General features: G+C 39.0%; 8 protein-coding genes across 8 annotated transcripts; 6 read left to right on the forward strand and 2 right to left on the reverse strand.

Annotated features, from left to right (window-relative positions):
• Positions 1-736: 736 nt before the first annotated feature.
• Positions 737-1,930, reverse strand: SKI8 (SKI complex subunit WD repeat protein SKI8; the record flags this gene model as incomplete). Its single annotated transcript, XM_033910276.1, has 1 exon — positions 737-1,930. One exon carries the CDS (start codon positions 1,928-1,930, stop codon positions 737-739), a length of 1,194 nt encoding a protein of 397 aa, XP_033766167.1.
• A 202-nt stretch (positions 1,931-2,132) lies between these two features.
• On the forward strand, positions 2,133-3,059 carry VAM7 (Vam7p; the record flags this gene model as incomplete). Its single annotated transcript, XM_033910277.1, has 1 exon — positions 2,133-3,059. One exon carries the CDS (start codon positions 2,133-2,135, stop codon positions 3,057-3,059), a length of 927 nt encoding a protein of 308 aa, XP_033766168.1.
• A 142-nt stretch (positions 3,060-3,201) lies between these two features.
• Positions 3,202-4,281, forward strand: NCS6 (Ncs6p; the record flags this gene model as incomplete). Its single annotated transcript, XM_033910278.1, has 1 exon — positions 3,202-4,281. One exon carries the CDS (start codon positions 3,202-3,204, stop codon positions 4,279-4,281), a length of 1,080 nt encoding a protein of 359 aa, XP_033766169.1.
• A 208-nt stretch (positions 4,282-4,489) lies between these two features.
• YPT32 (Rab family GTPase YPT32) lies at positions 4,490-5,158 on the forward strand (the record flags this gene model as incomplete). The annotated part of the gene is made up of 1 exon (XM_033910279.1): positions 4,490-5,158. One exon carries the CDS (start codon positions 4,490-4,492, stop codon positions 5,156-5,158), a length of 669 nt encoding a protein of 222 aa, XP_033766170.1.
• Positions 5,159-6,620: 1,462 nt separating this feature from the next.
• Positions 6,621-7,772, forward strand: MIG2 (Mig2p; the record flags this gene model as incomplete). The annotated part of the gene is made up of 1 exon (XM_033910280.1): positions 6,621-7,772. One exon carries the CDS (start codon positions 6,621-6,623, stop codon positions 7,770-7,772), a length of 1,152 nt encoding a protein of 383 aa, XP_033766171.1.
• Positions 7,773-8,104: 332 nt separating this feature from the next.
• Positions 8,105-9,340, forward strand: SIP2 (Sip2p; the record flags this gene model as incomplete). Its single annotated transcript, XM_033910281.1, has 1 exon — positions 8,105-9,340. One exon carries the CDS (start codon positions 8,105-8,107, stop codon positions 9,338-9,340), a length of 1,236 nt encoding a protein of 411 aa, XP_033766172.1.
• Positions 9,341-9,731: 391 nt separating this feature from the next.
• Positions 9,732-12,839, forward strand: SPT16 (chromatin-remodeling protein SPT16; the record flags this gene model as incomplete). Its single annotated transcript, XM_033910282.1, has 1 exon — positions 9,732-12,839. The coding sequence occupies one exon, from the start codon at positions 9,732-9,734 to the stop codon at positions 12,837-12,839; it is 3,108 nt and encodes a 1,035-aa protein (XP_033766173.1).
• A 457-nt stretch (positions 12,840-13,296) lies between these two features.
• Positions 13,297-18,258, reverse strand: CHC1 (clathrin heavy chain; the record flags this gene model as incomplete). The annotated part of the gene is made up of 1 exon (XM_033910283.1): positions 13,297-18,258. One exon carries the CDS (start codon positions 18,256-18,258, stop codon positions 13,297-13,299), a length of 4,962 nt encoding a protein of 1,653 aa, XP_033766174.1.
• Between the last annotated feature and the right edge of the window lie 178 nt (positions 18,259-18,436).

Raw genomic sequence — 18,436 nt, forward strand, 5'->3', positions numbered from 1 at the left:
TATTATTTTCCCCTTATGTGAGAACAAAACTTTCGAAACAGAAATAGTAAAAAAATTAAAAATTTGAAAAAAAAATCTAAAACCATATTTTCCTTAAAATGAAATTTGGAAGCTAAACAAAAAATTTGAAAAACGAAATGAAGAAGAAAGATTATCATTACTTTTTTTATTAGTACTCTATATGGACCTCTTAGGTGAGTGATCTTATTAAAAAATGAAAAAAATAAAAAAATTAGAAAAATTTAAACCAAACAAATTTTATGACAGGAATAAAAACTATAAAAAATGAAACAAAAAAGAGGACCAGATTAATAAAATCGTGTCTTTTTATTTTCCTTTTATCATTTTTCTCGTTTACTTTGTTATTAATTTTTTTTCAAGTTCTCAACATATACATATGTAAGAATTGAGTCTATCTCTTCCCAATATTTAAGAAATACATAAAAAAACCAATCTTTTTTTTTTTTTTTTATTACTAATAGATTTCTCTTCATTAATGTTGAAGTTCATAAACCGTCTAATTAAGCCAATGCATTAAATTAGAATTAATGAAAGTAATATTAAAATACTGTGATGGGTGTAATAAAAATTCCAGTACCAATCCTTTAATCTTAATGAAGCATATAACTCTTGATATTGACTTAAAGGCATTAGAAGTTACCGAAATCCGTATGAACCAAAAAGAATAATAGATGATTGTAAAGTTACATGCAATGTATTGAAATATTACTAAAGATTATTTACCGCCAGCTTCTCTGAACCACCTGATACTTCTATCTAGACAAACACAACATAAGCTTTCATTTAAATCAGCTCCCATGCCAGATCTCCAACCTTTTTTCAAAAACTTCACGTCAAAGACACCAGGTTCAGCTAAAGAGTCTCCATGTTCATCAACAGTTAAGATGTCCTCTTCAATTTCAATATCATCGCAATGCATGTTCAAGGTAGTAATTCTTTCCTTGGTTTTTATATCCCAAAACCTTAATTTACCATCCCATCCGGCACTGCATAATGTTTCGCCAGAATCGTTAAACGATAGACTCGTGACCCAGCTGGAGTGTGCAAATTCACCCAGACTTGCCTGCGAGCTATGTGTTGGTACGGATAAGGAGCCTATTCTTTCACCAAATTCAGTTTCATATAGAGTTATACAACCAAATGAATTTGAATCGTGAGCAATGGCCAACAAGGATCCTTGAGGAGAAAATTTCACCGATCTGATGGAATTCGAATTATTAATCATAGAATGCTGAGATTCAAAATTGTATAACGGGCGTAATGTAGATAGTTCTGAAATTTGTACTGTTCCGTTATTAAAACCTGTGGCAATTAGTCCTCGTTCAGAGATATCCACGGAAGTGGCAAATTGACTTGGAGTCATGGGTGATTCAATGGTGCCTTGAAGTTCTAATTTGGGGCTCCAATTTGGTGCTGGAGAACCTGCCTCATCTGCAAATGGGTGAAACTTCCAAATGTAAGTCGTACCCTTGACATCTGTAGCAATCAGCCTATGGGAAAGTAGCCTGTCGTTTGAGGCGCCCCATTTTAGTGCCCAAAAGGAATGCTTTTTCATATCTGCATCTAGTAGATCTAATTTCTCGAATATAACTTTCTTAGTCTCATCTTCTCTAGTGATTCGATAAAAGAATAAATCACCAGAAAATGAAATGGTAGCGACAAGGCATAATTCAAATGCATCTTTCTCGATAGTTTGCAAGACGTCGACGTGGTGCAATCCAGCCTTATGGACAAAGTGAGAATAGGACTTATCTTTTGGGTTTTCATTATCTAATAGCTTATTATCCCATAATTTTAAGTAACCGTCACCTGAACAACTTACTGTAAATGAATTGCATGCTGAAACTGAGAAAATATCCGCCTCGTGTGCTTTACCTGCATTTGCTGTAGCAATGAACACTTTGGACATTTCAAATATATTTGATTGAGCTATTTTTCGTTTCTTTTCTTTACTCTTAGTCTGTTTAATATCGCCTAATTTTCCCTTCTTGGTTCTTTATTTTTTTTTTTCGCATGAGATTGGTATCAATTAATTAGCCAACAAAAACAAAACAATAGAGGCAAAAAAGGGTTGATAATCACCACCGGTAGCAGCTAATTCTGTAGGCAAAATGAGTGACAAGTTAAGGATCAATGTGAACGATGTTGAAATTAAGCCCAAATACGTTTTGTACGGGATTAGTACATCAAACAAGCGCCTCTACAAGAGATATTCGGATTTTTGGAAACTAAAGACACAATTAGAGAGGCAAGTCGGGAGTACCATCCCATATGATTTCCCTGAGAAGCCCGGTGTATTGGACAGGGTGTGGCAAAGAAGATATGACGATCCAGAAATGATTGACGAAAGACGCATTGGACTAGAGAGGTTTCTCAATGAATTATATAACGATCGTTTTGATTCTCGATGGAGAGACACAAAAATTGCACAAGACTTCCTGCAGTTGTCGAAGCCAAATGTTTCTCAAGAAAAGTCACAAGAGCGTCAAGAGATTGCTGACGAAGTGGGATGGGATGAGATGATACGAGATATTAAATTGGATTTAGATGAAGGAAGTGATGGCTCGCCCAGCGTGCGTGGAGCACTAAGGGCACGCACGAAGCTCCATAAGTTACGGGAGCGACTAGAACGAGATGTGCAAAAGAGGTCCCTTCCAAGCACCGAAGTGACTCGTCGGGCTGCTCTATTGAGATCGTTACTCAAAGATTGTGATGATGTTGGTGCGGCAAACATTGCTCAGGATCGGGGACGACTTCTGGGGGTCGCCACGAGTGAAACCTCTCCAACCACCAATGTTCAGGGAAGAACCAACAACGATTTGCAACAGGGCCAGATGCAAATGGTACGCGATCAAGAACAAGAATTGGTTGCATTGCACCGGATTATCCAGGCTCAGCGTGGACTGGCCTTGGAGATGAACGAAGAGCTGCAGACACAAAATGAGCTGCTAACAGCCCTCGAAGATGACGTCGACAACACAGGTAGGAGGTTACAAATAGCCAACAGGAAGGCAAGGAATTTTAACAACAGTGCTTAGATTATTGGATCCCACTCCGGGTTACGGCTCCTGGAAGTATATTCACTTCATACAAATAAAAAAAAAATGAAGATCGAATGAGCTGAAAAATTTTGGCGATGAGACGGAATGGTCAGAGCAGAGCAAGGCAAAAGAAACCGTTATGTCGTTTACTGCACCATCAGATCCCGTGAATAGACCGACGAAAGTGAAGGTATCACAGTTGTGTGAGCTGTGCCATTCAAGGAAGGCTCTCATTAGAAGACCCAAGAATTTGTCTAAACTTTGTAAGCAATGCTTCTGCCTTGTGTTCGAGACGGAGATCCATAACACTATTGTAGCGAATAATCTGTTTCAAAGGGGAGAAAGGATAGCCGTGGGAGCCTCTGGTGGTAAAGACTCTACGGTGTTGGCGCATATGCTGAAGCTTTTGAATGACCGCTATGATTACGGCATTGAGATTGTACTGTTGAGTATTGACGAAGGAATCGTCGGATACAGAGACGATTCCTTGGCCACAGTAAGGAGAAATCAACAGCAGTATGGGCTACCCCTTGAGATTTTCTCCTTCAAGGACCTGTATGACTGGACAATGGACGAGATTGTGTCCGTTGCTGGGATAAGAAACAGTTGCACGTATTGCGGTGTTTTCAGAAGACAATCATTGGATCGTGGTGCTGCAAAGCTGGGCATATCGCATGTTGTCACCGGCCACAATGCAGACGATATGGCTGAGACGGTACTAATGAATATTCTACGTGGTGACGTGGCAAGATTAGAAAAATCGACTGCGATTATCACACAAAGTAGCGGTTCACCCATCAAGAGATCAAAACCATTTAAATATTCTTATCAAAAGGAAATTGTCCTGTATGCACACTATATGAAGCTGGATTACTTTTCCACTGAGTGTACCTATGCGCCAGAGGCGTTTAGAGGCACTGCGAGGGAGTACATGAAGAACCTAGAAGCAGTGAGACCCAGTTGCATCATAGACATCATCCAAAGTGGGGAAAATTTGGCATTGAAGGCCAAAAAATCTAACGCTAAGAAGAGAGTCGTGAAGTTTGTTGACGGCAATAGATGTACAAAATGTGGATACCTGTCGTCGAATAACATATGCAAGGCATGCATGTTGCTGGAGGGTCTGGAGAAGAGCAGAGCCCAGGTGGCGATCGAGAATGACACTTCTGTCGATGGCGCAGCCTTGAAGCTGAGAGCTCTGGAGAAACTCAGCTTCTGATATATATGTATATATATGGCTCACAGTATAAGAATGCAATGTAACATAATATAATATAATATAGTACGGCGCGCCTTCCATAAGAACGCGCAACACAATAAAGACAAATAAATAAATCAGTTATAAAGCTGGCCATTACAGGGTACGTGTTGGAAAGGGAGGGAAAGCGTGGTGATAAGGAGCGAACCAAGCACATTGTTTTCCAAGAATGAGTAACGAAGATTACGGATACGATTACGATTATTTATTTAAGATAGTTCTTATCGGCGACTCCGGTGTGGGTAAATCGAATCTGTTGTCGAGATTTACAACCGATGAATTCAACATTGAATCTAAATCTACGATTGGCGTGGAATTCGCTACAAGAACCATTGAAGTTGAAAACAAGAAGATAAAAGCGCAGATTTGGGACACGGCGGGTCAAGAACGTTACAGGGCCATCACCTCTGCGTATTACCGTGGTGCTGTAGGTGCCCTTATAGTGTATGATATAAGCAAATCAAGCTCATACGAAAATTGCAACCACTGGCTTACCGAACTAAGAGAGAATGCAGATGACAACGTGGCTGTTGGGTTGATAGGAAATAAATCAGATCTGGCTCATCTAAGAGCAGTACCAACGGATGAAGCGAAAAATTTCGCAATGGAAAACCAAATGTTATTTACTGAGACAAGTGCTTTAAATAGTGACAATGTAGATAAGGCATTTAGAGAACTAATCGTAGCCATTTTCCAAATGGTAAGCAAACATCAAGTAGACTTAAACGGGTCTGGTACCAACAACACGGGCTCTAACAGCGGTCCAAAAGGCCCTACCATCAGCTTAACACCGGCACCAAAAGAAGATAAGAAGAAAAAATCCAGCAACTGTTGTTAAATTTTGTGCCCTAGAAAGGTCGCATGGTTTCATGCATATTCTGCCTACATAAATCCGTTAATAATGCTTTTATAAATATAATCAAGTACATATACCTTTTCAAGTTATTTATTACAAACCCTCATCGCACACAGGAAAAAAAGTATAAACATACATGCGCCTCCAAAATTAGCACGTTCAACTTTCCTGACGCCCGCATTTTGGGATAGCCGAAGATAAGGATATGATTTTCTTTTACGATCCTAATATTTCGTCGTTGTGCAGTCTCAAACACGCGTGTATGTCCTTTCCGCAGGCATGAGCAACGTTGGACGGTTTTGTAACCGTCCGGATTATCTTCCAATTATTCAATCTGCTCGCTCTGCTCGCTCTGTGTATTTCCACGTACCTGCCCGGGTACAATTTTCGTCATGGTTTATATTGGAAGTTTTTCCGAAATTGCGGGTTTTGAAGGTTTATCCGAGAAGACGTGAGGGGTAAGCAGGAGAAGGAAGGCTATTTTACGCACGCAAGGGTAGGTACGAGAATGATTCAATATTCTGTTGGCAATTTTTTTTGTTTTTTTTTGGTTATTTTTTTTTATATTGGCCCATTAACCTTTAATATCATTATTTTTTGAATCTACATCAAAGCGTGTTTCGGGATACAAACTCGCTCGATACAGTAATGCGTTTTATTTACGGAAATTACCGTTCTCGGTTACAAGAAAGTAAGAAAAAATCAGCTCTCGCCTTCTCCTTCCCCCACTTGTAAAAACAAAAAAGTATAATATGGTTTATGGCCCCTAAGACAGGCCTTGTTGAGCATGGCCTATACTTTCCATAATGATAGCTTTATGGAAACGTGTTTGGATATGTAAAAACGATAAGCACGATGGCAAACGATGGTCTTCGCTGAGCGGATTTACGAGCGACCATCATCCCCACGGTATCACCCAAAGAGCTGTGGCGATGTGCTGTAGTTGCCCTACCGCCCCTGCGGAGCTTGTGTCAACCAACTCTCCCCTTTCCCCATTGATGTTAACGTATTATGAGAATTAATAGTTGATAGGCTCATACGAAGAAGAAAAAAGCCGGGATAAGAAACCCCGCCTCCACTTTTTTGGCTCATCCGAAAATTTATCCGCGGAGACATCCGCGGAGCACCCGCAAAACTGAGGTTATAACTTTAAATTATATGCCGCTGAGAAAAATCCCGTACGAGGATACGGCAAATAATCCGTTCGAGAAAGTTTTTCCGAGAATCATTCCCGCTCGAAAGTGTTTCTTGTATATAAGTGATTGGGAAACCCGTTTATAATGCGAAGTACCTTAAGATCTGCCTATCGAATTGTGTGCTTGTCCTTGTATCTCTGCCATTGCGTAGCTTATCTTGTATATTAATTGGATTTTAACTAACGCTAAGATTGTTGACCTCGAGAACAGACAAAACAAAGCACATAAAAGAAAAAAAAAAATAAAGAATGCCTAAAAAGCAAACCAGTTTCCCAGTAGATAACGAAAACAGACCTTTTAGGTGTGATACCTGTCACCGTGGTTTCCATCGGTTAGAACATAAAAAGAGACACTTGAGAACGCACACTGGAGAAAAGCCTCATCATTGCGCATTTCCTGGCTGTGGGAAAAGCTTCAGTAGAAGCGACGAACTGAAAAGGCACATGAGAACGCATACAGGACAATCTCAAAGGAGATTGAAGAAAGCCAGCGTACAAAAACAGGAGTTTTTGGCTGTGAGCGGAATTCCTACCATTGCATCGGGGGTGATGATCCATCAACCAATACCGCAAGTCCTACCAGCAAATATGGCTATAAACGTCCAAACTGTTGGTGGTGGTAACATTATACACGCACCCAATGCGGTTCATCCCATGGTGATACCAATCATGGCCCAACCAGCCCCCATTCATGCCTCTGCTGCATCTTTCCAGCCCGCGGCTTCTCCCATGCCAATCTCTACATACACTCCAGTTCCATCGCAATCATTCACTTCCTTCCAGAGTTCTATTGGCTCCATACAGTCAAATAGTGACGTTTCGTCTATCTTCTCGAACATGAACATTCGTGTAAACACTCCTCGCTCTGTGCCAAACTCTCCGAATGATGGATATTTACACCAGCAACATATCCCACAGCAGTATCAGCATCAAACCGTTAGCCCTTCTGTTGCTAAGCAGCAGAAGACTTTTGCAAGTTCTCTTGCATCTGCATTATCTACCTTACAAAAAAGAACGCCTGTAAGTGCCCCCTCCACTACTATAGAATCACCATCTTCGCCAAGTGATTCGAGTCATACCTCTGCGTCCAGCAGCGCTATCTCCTTACCTTTCAGCAATGCTCCTTCTCAACTTGCCGTGGCCAAAGAACTTGAGTCCGTCTATCTAGATTCTAATAGGTACACCACCAAGACTAGGAGGGAAAGAGCCAAGTTCGAAATTCCTCAAGAGCAAGAGGAAGATACAAACAACAGCAGTAGCAGTAGCAGTAACGAGGAGGAGCACGAATCGCTTGATCATGAATCCAGCAAAAGCAGGAAGAAGTTGTCAGGCGTAAAATTGCCGCCTGTACGTAACCTACTGAAACAAATCGATGTTTTCAATGGTCCTAAAGGAATTTAACCTTTACGGTGCCCCTTTATTACCATTTTTCCCTCTAACGAACTGTCACGAAACAAAACTAGCATATAACGCGTACTTACATAGATAGATTAAATAGATAGCCATGCATATCATTAACCAGCATCTTCATGGATAACATGTTTACCTATGCAAATTGCGGCCGGCATGTGTTTTATATTGCTCCCTTGGACCGAGTAACGATTTACCTTGCGTTTTCGGATCGTCAAAATCTTTAAGGGAAAGGATAAATACACACACAAGTACCATGGGTAAACGGAAAGTTTCTGAGACTTTTGTCCTTTTCTAAGAGTGCTGAGAGCAGTGAAGTTTCTATGGGCACTACGACAAGTCATCCAGCCCAAAAAAAGCAAGCAACAAGAAAGTGTCGTACACCTATTATGAATGGGGCTAGTGAAAAACCTAGTAAAGCTCAAGGCTTGGAGCCGCAAGAAATGGATGCTGTGAGCAAGAAAGTTACTGAAATGAGTTTAAATGACTGTTCAGGCTCCAACAACGCACTGCAGTCTTCGAGGGAGGGATCTATTACAAAGAAAAAATCCACATTGTTGTTACGTGATGAGGACGAGCCCACTATGCCAAAGTTATCTGTCATGGAAACTGCTGTAGACACTGAATCTGGGTCTTCCTCTACTAGCGATGATGAAGAGGGAGACATTATTGCCCAGACGACAGAGCCCAAGCAAGATGCCAGTCTAAATGATGACCGCTCACCCCCTTCTTCGCCCACACAGCAAATACGCAGCAAAGAAAATTCGGAAGATCCAAGTGAAATCAAGAGCACATTGATGGTACCTGTGGAGATTAAGTGGCAGCAAGGCGGTTCAAAAGTTTACGTGACAGGCTCATTCACCAAATGGAGGAAGATGATCGGTTTAATACCAGATTCTAACAAGAATGGGTCGTTTCATGTTAAACTAAGGCTGCTTCCAGGCACACATAGATTCAGATTTATAGTGGACAATGAGCTTAGAGTTAGTGATTTCTTGCCTACAGCAACGGATCAGATGGGAAACTTCGTCAATTACATAGAAGTCAGGCAGCCAGAAAAGAAACCAACTGACGGAAAGAAAAAGTCCAAAAAAGCATATTCTATGCAACCTCCCACCAGCGATCGATCCTCGATTGCCCTACAAATTGGTAAGGATCCGGACGATTTTGGTGACGGTTATACAAGGTTTCATGAAGATCTTTCCCCCAAACCTCCATTAGAATATACAACAGACATTCCCGCTGTGTTCACTGACCCATCTGTAATGGAGCGTTACTATTATACTTTGGACCGTGAGCAAAGTCACAATGATACGTCATGGTTAACACCGCCCCAATTGCCTCCTCAGTTGGAAAATGTTATCTTGAATAAGTACTATGCCACACAAGACCAATTCAACGAAAACAACTCAGGCGCCCTTCCCATTCCGAATCATGTAGTGCTTAATCACCTGGTTACTAGTAGCATTAAACATAACACCCTTTGTGTAGCCTCCATTGTTCGATACAAACAGAAGTATGTCACGCAGATTCTTTATACACCCATAGAGTCCTCTTAATTCGGCCTTCCCACGCTTAAACGCCTATTTTCTTGTAGATATTTTTGAGAGTCATGGGCGCTGATTCCTATTCCTGGTCTAGTGTAAGCAGAGATGTAAAAGCATATAAACGTAAATGATCTAGTAATAGCGTTCAAGCATTTCGATGCTTATTGTTATCACATACTACGATACAGCTACCCGGAAGTCGCGTGACCTTTTTTTTCGGAAAATGAGAATCGCCACTTTTTTGAAATGAAAGAATATTGAAATTTTAATACTAGCAGGAATAGGAAGAAAAAGTATCAAAGAGAATTACCGGACTAAAAAGTCGAAAAAGTTCAGCTGTTCCAACCTTACTCTGTTCTGATATTGCGCCTTTTTCGAACCGGCATCATATATTCAAGTCAATATGGAAGAACTGAATATTAATTTTGACGTATTCAAGAAGAGGATTGAATTGTTGTATTCCAAGTACAATGAGTTTGAAGGTTCCCCAAATTCGCTGCTATTCGTTTTGGGTTCCTCCAACGCTGAAAACCCGTATCAGAAGACAACCATATTGCATAATTGGTTACTGGGTTACGAATTCCCGGCTACTTTGATTGCATTAGTTCCCGGAAAGGTTATTATTATCACCAGCTCCGCCAAGGCCAAGCATTTACAAAAGGCAATTGACCTATTTAAAGAGCCTGAAAGCAAAATTACGCTGGAATTATGGCAAAGAAACAATAAAGAAGCAGAACATAATAAGAAGTTATTCGATGATGTTATTGCTTTAATCAATAGTGCTGGTAAAACAGTTGGTATACCTGAAAAGGACTCTTACCAAGGCAAATTTATGACCGAATGGAACCCAGTATGGGAGGCGGCGGTGAAGGAAAACGAATTCAATGTCATTGATATTTCACTGGGTCTTTCTAAAGTTTGGGAAGTGAAGGATATCGACGAGCAAGCGTTCCTGTATGTTTCCAGTAAAGGGTCCGACAAATTCATGGACCTTTTATCCAATGAAATGGTTCGCGCAGTCGATGAGGAGTTAAAAATTACCAATGCTAAGTTGTCAGACAAAATTGAAAATAAAATTGATGATGTCAAATTTTTGAAGCAATTAAGTCCCGATTTAAGCGCATTATGCCCACCAAGTCACAAATTCAACTTTGATTTATTGGATTGGACTTATTCACCTATCATTCAATCGGGGAAGAAGTTCGATCTTAGAGTTTCTGCCCGTTCCACCAATGATCAGCTCTACGGCAACGGTTGTATTTTAGCCTCATGTGGTATCCGTTATAATAATTATTGTTCTAATATTACTAGGACTTTTTTGATCGATCCGTCTGAAGAAATGGCTAATAACTACGATTTTTTACTAACGTTGCAAAAAGAGATTGTAACCAACATTTTAAAGCCCGGCCGTACACCACAAGAAGTTTATGAATTAGTAATAGAATACATTGAAAAATCCAAACCTGAACTAGTACCCAATTTCACCAAAAACATTGGCTCACTAATCGGCCTCGAATTTAGGGATTCTAACTTTATATTAAACGTCAAGAATGATTATCGCAAAATCCAACGTGGTGATTGCTTCAATATTTCGTTCGGTTTCAATAATTTGAAAGATTCTCAAAGCGATAACAACTATGCTTTACAACTAGCTGATACGGTTCAGATTCCACTGGATGAAACTGAGCCACCACGGTTCTTAACAAATTACACTAAGGCTAAATCTCAAATATCATTTTATTTCAATAACGAAGAAGAAGATAACAATAAGAAGAAACCTTCACCAGCTACTAAGGTTCCTAGTAAACCAGACAGAAATTCTAAAATTTTAAGAACGAAGTTACGTGGTGAAGCTCGTGGTGGTGCCGAAGACGCTCAAAAGGAACAAATTCGTAAAGAAAATCAAAAGAAACTGCACGAAAAATTGGAGAAAAATGGGTTATTGAGATTTAGTGCTGCTGATGCCAATGGCCCAGATAGCGAACCTCGTCAATACTTCAAAAAATATGAATCCTATGTTCGGGATTCACAATTACCAACTAATATTCGTGATTTAAGAATCCATGTTGACTGGAAAAGCCAAACAATTATTTTACCCATTTACGGTAGGCCAGTCCCATTTCATATAAACTCATATAAGAATGGTTCTAAGAACGAAGAAGGCGAGTATACGTATTTACGTTTGAACTTTAACTCACCAGGTTCTTCTGGTGGTATTTCTAAGAAAGTTGAAGAATTGCCGTACGAGGAATCAGCGGACAATCAATTTGTACGTTCAATTACACTAAGGTCTAAAGATGGTGACCGCATGAGTGAAACTTTCAAACAAATTGCCGATTTGAAAAAAGAAGCCACAAAGAGAGAGCAGGAACGTAAAGCACTTGCTGATGTCGTTCAACAGGACAAATTGATTGAAAATAAAACAGGAAGAACAAAAAGACTGGACCAGATTTTTGTTAGGCCAAATCCTGATACAAAGCGTGTCCCAAGTACAGTCTTCATTCATGAAAATGGTATCAGATTCCAATCTCCACTGAGAACCGATAGCAGAATAGATATACTATTCTCGAACATCAAAAATCTAATTTTTCAATCTTGTAAAGGTGAACTAATTGTCGTCATCCATATTCATTTGAAAAATCCGATTTTAATGGGAAAAAAGAAAATACAAGATGTCCAATTTTACCGTGAAGCCTCTGATATGTCCGTTGATGAAACTGGAGGTGGAAGACGTGGCCAATCCAGATTTAGAAGATATGGTGATGAGGATGAGCTAGAACAAGAACAAGAAGAAAGAAGAAAACGAGCCGCGCTCGATAAAGAGTTTAAATATTTTGCAGACGCAATTGCAGAAGCATCAAATGGTTTATTGACTGTAGAAAATACATTTAGAGATTTGGGTTTCCAGGGTGTTCCAAATAGATCGGCAGTTTTCTGTATGCCAACTACAGATTGTTTGGTTCAATTGATTGAACCACCATTTTTGGTGATTAACCTGGAGGAAGTCGAAATCTGTATTTTAGAAAGAGTTCAGTTTGGCTTGAAGAACTTCGACATGGTTTTTGTTTATAAAGATTTTAACAAACCCGTTACGCATATCAATACAGTTCCGATTGAATCTCTAGATTTCTTGAAGCAATGGTTAACAGATATGGATATTCCTTACACTGTCTCGACCATCAATTTGAATTGGGCCACCATTATGAAGTCATTACAAGATGATCCCTATCAGTTTTTCTTAGATGGTGGTTGGAACTTTCTGGCTACCGGCTCAGATGATGAAGCATCTGATGAAAGTGAAGAAGAAGTTAGTGAATATGAGGCTTCTGAAGACGACGTAAGTGATGAAAGTGCGTTCTCTGAAGATGAAGAAGGATCTGAGGTGGACGACGATATTAGCGGTGATGAAAGTGAAGATTATACTGGTGACGAAAGCGAGGAAGGTGAGGATTGGGATGAATTAGAGAAAAAGGCTGCTAGAGCAGATAGGGGTGCAAACTTTAGAGATTAGACTTTATGAAACTTGCCGGGTTCATCAAACAATTTTTTAATACAACATAAAAACCATATGTATCTGAAAAATAATAATGGTACTTATGAATAGTATTTATCAATGCTACAAGGGATGAAAATTGACTGAAAATGCTCACTTGACGGCCAAAGTCATATAATGTTTGCGTAATAAAAGATACACCATTAAAGATGAACATAATTTGATATAAAAGTATATAAATTGAAAAGACAGTTTCAATCATTTTATTTCCTACATTTATCTATTTCCTGTAATCGACAATTTTAAAATTGGAAAATATCCTCAAAAATAACAAGAAAAATATAGAATTCATAAGGTCTTTGTTATTAGCATTTTGAAACCCCCTCAGATAATCAAAAATTCTAAAAATAAAGTAATGACAGTAGAGTAAAACACGATATAGTACAGTAAACGATTTAATTATTTTATCTACACCCTAAAATCCTGTGGTTTGTATGTTCATCGCACTGTTCATCAGCATCAAAGGTTGGCCATCTTTACGCTCTTCATTAGATCCAGACTTTTCAACAAGTTCTTCGGTAATTTTCCTAATGGAATCGTTCTGCTCTTTCTTTATGGAGATTTCAAATGGCTTAATGTAGTCTTCCAAAGAGTTCATCCATGATATTTCTAAGACAAATTCAAACCTCACTAAATTGTAGGCAGCATATAGCAATGCAACAAAGGCTTCTTTGTTACCGGTTTCAACGAAATAAGTAATTAGACCCTCTACTACTTTCGGATCCTGAGAGATCGCGGCGGTTTCAATAGCGTCCTTCCATAGTTTTTCTTCCTTCAAGATTGAAAGACTCTTCGCCCACTTCTTATTTCTACGGTATAACAAAGCAGCTATTTTCTTGAAAAAAATTAACTTATGAGACTCCAAACGAGAAGCCAATCCCAACTGGTCAAATTTGTCGTATGAATCAACAGCATCTTGTAAAGCTTTGTAATCTTCTTCTTCAATCATCAGATCGTGGTAGGCTTGGTTAACAACTGAGTTATTCTTTGGTAAAACATTGATCAAAAATGGTTTGATCAAAGGCAAGTTGTCGGATTTAGAGAAAATTTTAACAGTTCTTGGAATATCTAGTCTCGGCGTCAATGCGGTCAAAAGGTCGACCAGTAATGATGGATGGAATTTGACGTAAAAATTGATAGCCTTGTAATAAATCTCTAAGTTAGAAACTTTGACAACGACTTCCTTGAAGTAAGCGTGATCCAAGTCTTTAGTAGATTTTTCGATTAGCGTTAAAGCAGCATTATCCCATTCATCGTAGTGAGCGTACAAAAATACCAATTCCGACCATAGGTGAGCTTGTTCAACTGCTCTAATAACTTTCGGAATATTTATTCTGGACCAGAATAACTTCAAGTGTTCGAAGGTCTTGTCTGGTTCATATTTTGAATACAAAATGGCCAATTCAGTGAACATGCCCATATGAGCTCTTTCTAGTCCTAAACCAGCTTCAAACAATGAAATCAGTTCTTCAAAGTAGCCATTTGATTCATATCTTTCAACTAGTTCATCTAATTCCTCAGCGTGAACGATCAAGTTCAGGCCACAAATTTGAGCTAACTTGAATTCTTTCTTTTCAATACAAGCATCGTTAACAAGTTTCCAAACTTTAATGTTTGAGGCCTTTCTAGCAGTGTCCACAGCAGCCTGATAATCATCTAAGTAAACCAAGGTAGAAGCAAGCTTGGAGTAGTTAGAAACAGCAGAATAACATAATCTGGCTGCTTTATACTCCTTATTCTCGAATAGTTTATCACCAACATGATCTAAGTTTGCCACATTGGAACCTGCCAACAAGTTTTCAATTTCATGAATCTTGTTTAGTTCTGCGTAAGCCAGGATTAAAGCGCCGTCGATCTTTGGTTCCTTTAAAGTCTTTCTAGCCATTAGTAAGTATGGAACCAATTCTTCATATTTATCGGCTTGTTCAGCAATATCAATCACATTTTCGTAATTCGATGGATCTTCTGCTTTAATATATGACTCAATAGCATCCGGGATTCTTAATCCATCTAACTGAGCGGTACCAATTTGAGACCATAATTCAGGGGTATTGATTTTATCAGCGTAAGCAGCAGCTCTATCTAAAGACATGATATCTTCAATTAAAACCTTTAAAGCTTTACCGTACATTTCATGTTTGTCATAGATTTCAAAAGCTTCCTCCTTCAAATCGTGCTCAATACATAATGGAGCAATTTCATCGGCGTCGTAGTTATCTAATTTCTCAATATAGCTGGAAACCTTAGTTGGTTCATATTTAATGGCAGACAATAATAACAACCCCTGTAAGGCTACATTTTCGTTGAAAGGAGAAGGTTCCAATATGATTTTTTCTAACAACTCAATTAGTTCCAGTTTTAAGCCATTGGTCATGAATGCCTGAACGGTCAAAGAAACAGGTTCAGGATCAGTTAATTCAGGGATACCGACGGAGATGACCGAATCAATCAATTGCCTTCTATGAATATTTTCTGAATTCAAAACTTTATTCCACAATTCAAGATCGGAACGTTTTAACAAGTATCTTGCTTGGTACTTGTACATGCTGTTTTCATTGGTGATTCTAATTAAGTCGTCATCATTTTGACCCTTTTCATACGCGATATATGCAAGGTAGGGATCTCTTTTTTCACAGTAATGACCAACATCTAAAGTATCATATTGATCATTCTCCTTCAAAAACTTTTCAGGTGAATTATTGGAATCAATATAGATTTTTGCCAATGCATTGTAGACAGCTTGGTCTTGAATACCTTGACTCAAACTCTGTTCTAGGAAAGGTAGCAGTATTTTTAGTCTATTTCTCTTTTCAACTTCAGTAGTCAACTCATCAATGGGCACTTGACCTAAGACGGATTGTAGTAAATTTTGAATAAATGCCTCATCACAGTCCATATCTAGTAATGCACCCACAACTTGGGCAGTCTTGGTAGGGTTAACTTGCTGCACGTAAGTTTCAATAAATTTTAAGTTTTGTGATTTGTACAAATACAGAATCATCTCATGAACAAAATCGAAACGGTCGCAAACTATAACAAGAGGCAGTTGGTCTTCTAAATTGGCATCTTTTAAGAAATTCTTAACTCTTTCTGGATCATAAACATTGTTGTCCTTCACAATTCTTTCAATTTCTCTGTATTGCTTCATTTTAGCAGCAGCTTCAATGTACTTGTAAACGACGTCTTTATCTTCAGTTAAGTTGACTAGAGAGGCTAAGTAGTAGTACAAACCTTCTGTAGCATTGTAATCTTCGAATAATTTGATTAAAGTAGAAGGGCCAATCAAGTCAGAGAATTTAGTGGCCACTTGTACTACAGTTTGGATATTGGCCTGAATATTGTTATCCATTAAGGCTTTTAAGCACGCTAAAGATTGTTCAACGTTCAACTTACCAAAATATGCGACTAACCAATCGATAGGCAATGCATTTGTGTGGACAACGCATCTCTTGATATCTTTGATGTCCGTATAATTTTCTAAAGCTCTCTGATATAGCCCCGCCTTCTCGGATAAAGAGGCAATGGTTGGTTTATCATAATGAGAGAAGATATTGTTTCCCAATATGGCGTCAGCGACTTGAGGTGCGTGAAGCAGATTGACTTCAAGAACACGAGTTTGCAAGTGACCTTGGTCTGGGGTATCTCCTTTCAACGCATCCAACAGTAGAGAGGTACCTTGTTGAATATGGTTCTGGGAAAAGAATAGATCTGCGATTTTTTCTATGTCGATTTGAGAGGCAGTTTCTGGATTTTGCAGTAGAGATACGGCAAATTCAGAAGCTCTGTCTGGTGATGATCTAATTAAAGAAGAAATCAGCACCAAAAAGTTAGGTTGATATCCAACCTTTTGGCAGTAAGGGATAATTTTTTCAAACTGTTGCAATTCTGCCAGGCAAGATATAACTTTTGCATGGGCACCTGCTCTTAAGTAACAAGCTAGCGCTAAAGTAGTGTCAAAAGGTTTAACGATGTCACCCAATTCTTCTGAACATTCTAGTTTATCTTCCTTTAGCCATTTTTCAAACAGTTGCTTTCTGTCTTGTTGTAGAACCGGTCTGGCCAATTCAATAGTTTCCTCTTTATTCAATTTCCCTTTATCTAATAGCGTTGAAAAATACAGCAGGATAGGAGAAATAGCACCTGGAGGTGCTTGAATGTTTTTCAATCTGTTGATGGTGTTTTGGTTCCTCAAAGAAGTGGAAGAAGCTGCAACTTTAGCTGCATTTTGATAATCATTTTGTAACAATAATGATTCAAACTGTTTTTGAAATAAATCATCTGCACCTGGTAAGCCACCTCTTGTAGCGACGGTCAAGGCCAGTGCTACGTTGGATAATTTGTTCAAGATGTATGGAACAATCTGAGATGTAGAAATCTCTACTGCCAAAACTTGACCTTTCTTGTTAATGCATGCAATGCCATTCTCGTGATTGTATGGAGCTGCAGTAAACACAGATTCTGCTGTAATTCTATTAACAAATAAATTGGTACCAGTTTCTAATTCGTACAAATGGATGAAACCATATTTAGTTAATAGGTAAATTATGCCGTATTTCTCAGACACTTGAACAGCGATTGGAAAATCATTTGTTGCATCTGGTGGAAAGAAAATATCGGTGGTCTTCTTTTGATATTGAGATGGCAAAGAAGCATCGTGATCAATCTCGATAATTCTTAGTTCGCCAGCGCCGGTGGTGGCATTTCTGTTACCAGTAACGAAAACTTGTACCGGGGTCGAGCCATTACCCTCTAGTAATATATTAGTGAAGATAGCAACATGACCGTCGATAGCTTGGGAAATGTTACGTTGCTTGGAGAACAATTGAATTCTACCAGCGATACGGCCATTTTCTTGTAAGATACCAACAACAGCGAACCAGTCAAGGTTTTTGTTAGCCACGAAATTGATAATTTGAGTATTGTTCAAGTTGGCGTGTCTCAAGGTGAGCAATTGAGGCTTTGCGTTTACGTTGCCATCAAAGACGTTCGAGGTCAGTATTGATCTTGCGGTGACGAAACCTAAAGTGGTTTCACTCAACCATCTCCAAAAAATGACCGGTTCATCTAAAGTAAAAGACTTTAGCTTGCTCTTAGTTTCCAAATTAAATATCTGTACGATAGTGCCGTTCGCTCTTACGGAAATAACCATCTGAGAGGGATGCATGATAGCAGAATCACCACCCATATTTTTCCGTGTAACCTCATTGCCTTTAGTCAAATCCACGATTGCAACAGAGTTTGTACCATCCTTTGTTTCTCTAACAGTGACGAAGTGGTCACTTTCGAAAGTGGTTGACCTGAAGTCGAGGAATTGAGGGGAAATTCCTAAGGACGTCAGATCGACCAATTCGGTAAATTCAATGGGTAGGTCACTCATTGGTTAGAACTTTCGTGATAAATTATTTTTATAGTTGATTTTCTTCTTTCTCTCTCAACTCTGATCAGGATTGTCGAGCTTTTAATAAGATACTCTAGATACCTAAACAAGATATCTCCTTTTTTCTGTAGATTCCTTTAGTTCCACTTTTTGCTTTTCTTAATTCTCTTTGTTTTTA

Source organism: Saccharomyces paradoxus, chromosome VII (genome assembly GCF_002079055.1).
Source record: "Saccharomyces paradoxus chromosome VII, complete sequence".
In the NCBI taxonomy this organism is placed as follows: domain Eukaryota; kingdom Fungi; phylum Ascomycota; class Saccharomycetes; order Saccharomycetales; family Saccharomycetaceae; genus Saccharomyces; species Saccharomyces paradoxus.